This window comes from Pterocles gutturalis, unplaced genomic scaffold, assembly GCF_000699245.1.
Source record: "Pterocles gutturalis isolate BGI_N339 unplaced genomic scaffold, ASM69924v1 scaffold50340, whole genome shotgun sequence".
Taxonomy (NCBI): domain Eukaryota; kingdom Metazoa; phylum Chordata; class Aves; order Pterocliformes; family Pteroclidae; genus Pterocles; species Pterocles gutturalis.
The window spans coordinates 1-7735 of NW_010147751.1; the positions used below are offsets into that span (position 1 = coordinate 1).

The 7735-nt window shown below is 43.2% G+C and overlaps 1 protein-coding gene across 1 annotated transcript; it reads left to right on the forward strand.

Annotated features, from left to right (window-relative positions):
* Positions 1-11: 11 nt before the first annotated feature.
* CRYZ (crystallin, zeta (quinone reductase)) lies at positions 12-5557 on the forward strand. The gene is made up of 8 exons (XM_010086143.1): positions 12-101; positions 388-540; positions 2055-2218; positions 2976-3027; positions 4286-4435; positions 4850-4951; positions 5043-5138; positions 5396-5557. The coding sequence occupies exons 1-8, from the start codon at positions 12-14 to the stop codon at positions 5555-5557; spliced, it is 969 nt and encodes a 322-aa protein (XP_010084445.1).
* Positions 5558-7735: the final 2178 nt, after the last annotated feature.

Sequence of the window (7735 nt, forward strand, 5' to 3'; positions counted from 1 at the left end):
CGACCGACGTGATGAGAGCCGTCCGGGTGCTGCAGTTCGGTGGCCCCGAGGTGCTGACCCTCCAGCGCGGTGTCGCAGTCCCTGAGCCGAGAGACAATCAGGTGCGTGTGGGCTCCGGGGGGTGAAATGACCGGTATTAGCTGCGCTTGGAACGGGGTGGAGACGACAAACCAAAGCGTTTCATCGGGAGTGGGTGGATTTTGACCCGGGACAAGAGACATCGGTGTGACAAACGTGGGCTTTGTGCTGCTGCTCGGTACATCTAAAGGTTTTATTGAGAACAGGTCCACGCTGGATTTTTGCTGACTCAGGGTTTAGTTCCAACGCAGCGATTCTGCGCTGTGAATCCAGGCTCGAACTCAGCTTATGAAACATCTTTTCTTCTAGGTGTTAATTAAAGTCCGTGCCTGCGGTGTAAATCCTGTCGAGACGTATATTCGTTCCGGAAGCTACGCCAGGAAACCAGCTTTGCCCTATACTCCTGGCACGGACGTGGCTGGTGTTGTAGAAGGCGTTGGGGAGCAGGTGACTGCCTTCAAGGTATTTTGGGTTTTAATTAATTAGTGCTTGTTGTGTCCTCTTTGTGTGATGGCTGTCCTCCTGGTGCTGTTTTCCTTGCTTGTGATCACGTAATCATTTGGGGGGGGATCAGCCTCGTTGACGGGTGAAAACACGCAGGGAGGCTGTACTGTCAGTCCGGCCTGCAGACCGAGCTGTGGGGAAATCCCTCATGCTGGTGACCTCCAGGGGTTAAAAGGTCTCAGAAGAGGCACTTCACCGTGTCTGCTCACAGCGGTGATACCAGGTGTGCAAAAGTTGTGGCTCAGAACTGTTTCTGTGGCGTTGCAGAAATATTTGGAGTTGGATGCTTCCTGTTTGGGGTAATGATTTCATGGAGAACTGAAAAATTTTCTGTGAAGATTTTTTTTTTTCTTTTTTTCCTTGGGAAATGGAATTAGCTTTTATTTTAGTGACTTCTAAAGCCCCATAAATTACATGTTTGTTGTTAAACCTGTTCAAATACTTTATTACTCCAGCCTAGTAGTTTTACTTAGATTTTCTCAGGGGGAAAGCCTTGGGAGAGGAGAAGGAAATTACCAGTTTGCTAAAAGATATCTATGAAATGTATTTAGTTTTAAAATCTGTTCTTCCTTTCAAGTCACTGGGCTGTTGGTCTCAGATAAACATGAAAATTGTAGTTAAAATTATTTTGGAATTTCCTGACTTTGAGTTTATGTAACTATTGTAGGAGAGATAAGAGATTTGTTTATCTAGAGAGAAGAATCTATTTGTTCGTATTTTCGTATCAGTGGTTTGCTATATTTGCTGTCTCTGCTTTTTGTTTCTTCTGGAAATTGGGATGCTCTTTGCTTGAATGAGGGAGAGAGATGACGGACCAGGCTGACGCAGTCCATGTGCTGTGTGTTTGCTGAGGTCAATGTGCAAACTGTCGGACAGCCAGAGCTCAGTGACCGAAGGTTAACGGAGCTGACTCTGGCTGGGGGCTGAGCTGGCCCCCGGGCCGCTGCACCCACGCAGGGCTGGGGCACCGCGGGGCACGTACAGCTCCTGCGGCACCGCTGAACGGCGGGTCTGAGTGCGCCCGCTGGAGAGCAGCAGCAGTATTTGGTTGCCTTGGGGTATATTGAGAGTACATCTTTTTTGCACGTTTAAACAAAAATAATTGAGAAATGTTTCTTTTGTATTTGTAAAAGCTTTTGAGGTTTTGCATTTGGAATCTGGGGATGGAGTTCTTTAGTGTTGAGGTTCATTAAGGTTAATATTAATGAGGCAGTGAGTTTGTGTGTTACATTGTACATTATATATGTATTATAATTATGACACTTTAAGTATAGGAAATGATCTGGTTTGTGCTGCATTGATTGTATGTATTGGCATTTACAAAAGTCCTCTCTGTGACTAATGGAACTGGTTATTTCTAACAGGAGAGCTGTTAAAAATAGCCTAAACTTCTGTGAACGGATTCTTAATGTATATTAAGGAAAAAATAAGGGAGATGATTAATTTCTCTATTTTCTTTCCCTCCTTTCTAGAAAGGCGACAGGGTTTTTACCACTGGTACGATCTCTGGAGGATATGCAGATTATGCCGTTGCTGCAGCTGATAGAGTCTTTCCTCTGTCGGATAAATTGGACTTTAAGCAAGGAGCAGCGATTGGAATTCCCTACTTCACTGCTTATCGGGCTCTTTTCCAAAAGTAAGGTGCCAGATCTAAGTTTGTGTGTTCTGCTTTTGAATATTTAAAGTATCAAAGCCCCTATTTTCATGTTTAAAACACTTCAATTAAATGTATTATGCTGATGGAGTTGTCAGATAGTTGTTACCCAGAAGCCAGTGGCTGTATTTTCCTGTTAGGTATCTCTTCTGAAGAGCACAGACCTGGCAAGGCTTCTTCAATCAGTATCGTGTAGTAAAACGTGTAACTCTTTTCCAGTGCTCGTTGGTATTTTAACTAGAGAAGAAAACCAGGAATAGTTCTAGGTTCTTAAACAGACAGTGTGCTGTAGAGCAGATCCAGCTCTTTTCCTCATGAGCCTCTGCCAGAGACTCTGTACAGTCCTGCTGCTGCCGTTGGACTGTGCAACGAGCAAAAGCCAGGCTTTGTGTCGGCTAGGTGAGAGCTCAGGACCAGAAACCTGGTTTATTTCAGAGAAGAAATGATTAGAACTAGTGTGGTTTATTTTAAGGTCTGTGACAGGTGAAGATCTTGAACCTGTTCAGCACCAGCTGCTGGCTGCATGTTGACATAATTGCGTATTGCTTAAATCCATACATGGTATGGTTTATTTTGCCTCCTTGTTTTCCCCAAGAGGCTGATTGCACCTCTTCGGCCATAACATAAATTGGGAGTGACACCGTGTGAAAGTTGGGATTTGGTGTCAGTGTATGCAGTCTGGGGCTTAACAGTTATGTCCTGCAATCACAATGCCGATTTTTTCTGTTTTTCCATTCAGGGGCCGTGCCAAAGCTGGGGAACGTGTGCTGGTGCACGGTGCCAGTGGGGGAGTAAGTATTTTGAGAAGGCAAGTTATAAGAAATGCTGCTTTCTGTCCTTGTGTCTGCTTTGGTCTGTGATGTGATTTATGGTCACGTTTATATCAATTAGTGGATTAACAAATGGGGTTTTTATTTCAGACACTTTGGGATGCTATTTTCTTAGAGCCAACCCTGTTGTTCCAGGTAGCTCAGAAGCGGCAGGGGTGGCTGTGTGGGGCCCTCAATGCAGGCGGACACATAGTAAGAATGCTGCTGCAGTCGGAAGCTGGTCTGGAAGCTTTGTGACCAGTCTTCCTGACATAAAACCAATGGCAGAAAGTCGTGGTGTTAAAATGTGTCCAAGTTGTTCCCAGTTTGAGAAGTCACCGCTGGTGCACAGCAGCTCCGCGTTTCTGGGATGTTTTTTCCTCTTAGCTGACAGCAAGCTGCACAAGGAGAGACTCTGGACTGTGCACGATCATCGCTGGATACCCTGTGAAACTGAACTTACTTTTCTGTGGTTTTACATGACGAGCTAACTCTAGGTCTCTTTCACATGCCATTCTAGTTTAATGTATCCCCCGTACTCTGCGCTTTGCTGCTCAGCATCTGCTGACGCACCAAACAGCTCCTGCTAACGGCCAGAGCTTCCTTAGTTACTTGGGAGACAGCAAGGAGGAGATTACGACAGCGGCATCTGAGGAGGAGTTCAGATCTCACTCGAAGATACTAGAACAACAGTCAGCACTGGAGCCTCTTCTTTTTCCCCTTAAACTAAATGTAGTGTTTCTAGTCTTACTTATTTCATGCTCCTTGGAAAGATACATTGCCCTTGGTTTGCAGAAGGATACAATGCAGATCAGCTAACTGGCGTTAATAAAACTGGCGCTTGCAGATTTTCTTTTCTTTCTTTCTATACTGCTGGTGTCAATAGCAGGTCATTCTGTGAAGAGAAGAATTTCCTTGGCTTTGTACCAAATACATATGGCCCAGCTTTAACAGACAGCGTTCCACATGGATTTATATCAGATGCTGATAGCTAACAGAAAGACTACAAAACTTTACTATGCCTCTGTAAATATATTTTCTTTTTTAAAAGACTGTTTGCCTATCTGGAAGATCCAAATTACTTAGGGCTAAAAAAACATGTTACCAGGCCAACTTTATAAATGCACAAGTTCCGTGTTGCTGGTATATAAAATTTAAAATGCTAAGAAAGAGAAAAAAAGACTTTTTTTTTTTACTTTTCTTTTTTCTTCTTTTCTCCCCGACCTCTGCCCCCCCTCAGGTGGGAATAGCAACATGTCAGATTGCCAGAGCTTGTGGTTTGAAGGTTTTGGGCACAGCAGGAACTGAGGAAGGCATGAGCATGGTTCTGAGAAGTGGTGCTCACCAAGTCTTCAATCACAGAGAAGCTAATTACCTTGACAAAATTAAGGTAAGGATGTATCGGGGCTAGGTGATGCAGTGTGTATTTTTCTTCATAACAAAATGTGAACAGTTGTTTGCAGAAGTTTTTTAAAGTAGATTTATGTAGGAGAAATAGTGTAGTGCCTTTTTCACTTTTGCCCAAGGGAGAACTTTTCCAGGCTGGAGAAGCTGAGCTTTCCTCACAGGCAGTGGTGTTCAGAAACGCCTGCATTCCAGCAAATTCCAGTGGGGCAGCATGTCATAATCCAGCATATCCAGATATGCTGAAATTAAATTATTAGCAGTCAGCCTTAGTACAAAGGCTGTATTTACAATTTAAACACGGATCTGTAAAGTGTGTGTTATCTGCAGCATATGAAATAAACAGTGGTGCCCGAGCACTAATTGGAGCGATGTAATTAACATGTTGTGTCCTCTGTAGGAACACACAGGGATGGAAGGCGTCGATATAATAGTAGAAATGCTCTCTAACATCAATCTCGCTGCTGACTTGCAGCTGTTGTCCTGTGGAGGAAGGGTGATGGTAAGTGTTTTTGTCCCTGACTTCGGTTTGTGCATTTATCACACCATTCAGCAGTTACATCTTGAGCTATCTTTTCACTCCTTTGTACCAGGTTGTGGGCTGCAGAGGTCCTGTTGAGATCAATCCGAGAGACACGATGAGTAAAGAATCTAGCATAATTGGAGTTAGTCTGTTTCTCGCAACGGAGGTAGGAAACGTTTTTATTGTGAAGAACGTTTTGTTAGCTTATTCCAACACCTCTCTGTTCCCAGCTAAAACGGTTTGTAGGGATGAAAGCAGAATTTCACTGTAAGTAACTCATTTATTCATTCCTTTATGTTTTGATTTAATCTCAGAACATCATAAAATAATTTGGAGTTGTGAAATTTGGTTTAATGAATCGATAATCAATACTTTCCTGATGTGTAAAGCCCCTGTGGTAAGTGCTGTCTTTATTACACGCAGGAGGAGAGGCGTGAATGTGCGTCAGCGCTCCTCGATGGCATAGAAGCTGGCTGGCTGAAGCCGATGGTGGGCTCGGAATACCCGCTGGAGAAGGCAGCGCAGGCTCATGAAGACATCATTCATAGCGCTGGTGCTCGAGGAAAGATGGTGCTCGTTCCATAAAGTCGTCTTCCATTTGTTTTGTAGCTGCTCTAGCTGCACCTTCTCTTACGTGATGTGTTGAATGTATGTTACAAAACATACTTTTGATCAGCTTTGAGAGTAACAGCAAATGCTAACTTACATTAATTAATTACATTAAGTAATTAACAATCTGTTTTCTTTTTGTAATAAGCAGAGTTACATATATTTTTAAATAATTTTTTCAGCTTTTTTGGCTGATGTGGAAATAATAAATTTTCTCTGCTGGTGTGACCTCGTGATGCAGGTGAGACAGAATTTGACGCCGTGCTTGACCTGAAGTGACGGCGAGGCCGCTGTGGATCGTGCTCAGTGAACCCCGCTTTCTGAGCACATACACAAATGTACACATGGTATTTCATAAATGACTGTGGATACGTTGTTGGCTTGTTCCAAATAAAATCCAGTTAAGGAAGGACAATTTATTTGGTATTTTGGCAGTTTTTTACACTCAAAATACTGTTTGATATTACGGGCACTTCCTTTTAGTGATATAATTCTCTAATGAGCAGTGAAGTCATCACTTGCAGAAGAGTTTTCTCGGCTTTGAGGATGAGCTTTTCTGTTGTTTTGGGGAAAAGTGAGTCCTCACCAAACAGAAACTTTTTAGAAGCATTTTTGTCTGTGAGGGTTCCTTGCTTTTTCCCATTCGGTCTGGATTCATTTGGGGTCACACTATCATAAACCAGCACACGTCCCTGAATCCAGGTGCAGCTTCTTCAGGGTGGTAATTTCATCACACTGCTGTGTTCTAAGCTCAGATTCTTTCTGAACAGGAATTCATTTCTACTGACGTTTTGCTTAATCTAGACTAAGAAAATAATTGGCAAAATCTTCTGAAATGTCTGGATTTCTCCTCTATGTTTGTGGTCTCTTGTTAGAATATTAGGGTAAGAGAGGACCCCACAATCTCTATAAGCCTCCTGGTCAGATCTTAGCATTTTTTTTTTAGTGCTTAATTGACCATGATTGTTTTGTGTGTGGCTGGGAGGAATCACATCCTGACACACTGCTTGTCTCTGGAGCCTGAAATCCATCCGTTACTTTACCTGTGTGTCCTCCAGGAACAATTGGCTCCTTTCAGAAAGTTGGGCTCTGCTCCTGTTGAACTCTTGCTGACCTTTGAGTGTCTTCATTGTACTTGGCAGACATGTTTAAAACAAAACAAAACCCCATGCCTGATCTCTGGTTTTGCAGTTTTTTTGCTTGGTTTGTTGGTGTTTGGGTTTTTTTGTTTTGGGGTTTTTTTTGTTTGTTTTTTTCTTTCTTAGAGTAGTTGGAATGAAAATATTTTCCATTCCACACGTTAGTTTGTAAATACTAGGTACACTAAAAACGTGGTAGGGAATTGTGGAGTTATTTACACAGAAAATAGTGCAGCTGGTAGCATCTGTCACCTGCAAGATCCTCCTTCTTGCCAAGTGACTTCCCCTTGGAAGAGACCAGGAGTAGCTGTATCGTTCCAACCAATGCAGTGCCAGCTTGTTTAAAATCTGTCTCAGAAAATATCCAGTCTTTCTGCTTGATTTTTCTCGTGTGCATAGCTATGCAAAGAAATGCTGAGTGCTTGCTTGGAAATGAGATAACGGAGCTTGGCTTCCTCCCGCTCCCCAAGTGCCATCTCCATGGAGCCAGAAGTGTGTCCAGATGCCCATAGACCTGGGCTTCATGTGATCTCCAGCTGCCACGTCCCTTGTGCTGTCACTGCTAAATGGATGAAAATATTAATATTATATATATTCTAAATGTTAATGGAAGGTTGATGGTTTATGGTGAGAGGGTGGAAGTCAAGAGATAATTTTCTTTAGAGCTCTGTAAACTTCTTGAGCTCCGTCCTCTGAAGCAGGTAGACCACAGTACTGTTTCTTCTGTGCAAATGTAAACGTGAGGTCGTTTTGCTACTATACTGAGTCATTCAATTGTTCCCTGTTCTTATAAACCTGAAAACCATTGCATCAAACAGATCATTTTGCTGGGGAAGAAGATTGAGTGTTTCCAGAGTTAATGATTTCAACTAGTAGTCCAGTAAGTGCTTTTGGTCCCCTGGCTCCTGGTCCCCCTGGGTGCAGCAGGACGGTTCCCACCTTGTGGCGGGGGAGAAGCTGGTTTCCTTCTGCGTTGCGCTTTCTGTATCCCACAATTGGGATACTGCCATCGACG

Excerpts from the sequence above, each read along its gene's own strand:
- CRYZ (XM_010086143.1), top strand. The coding sequence starts at position 12 with ATGAGAGCCGTCCGGGTGCTGCAGTTCGGTGGCCCCGAGGTGCTGACC. Across the intron at positions 541-2,054 it reads AGCAGGTGACTGCCTTCAAG|AAAGGCGACAGGGTTTTTAC; the intron begins GTATTTTGGGTT and ends CCTCCTTTCTAG. Across the intron at positions 4,436-4,849 it reads ATTACCTTGACAAAATTAAG|GAACACACAGGGATGGAAGG; the intron begins GTAAGGATGTAT and ends TGTCCTCTGTAG.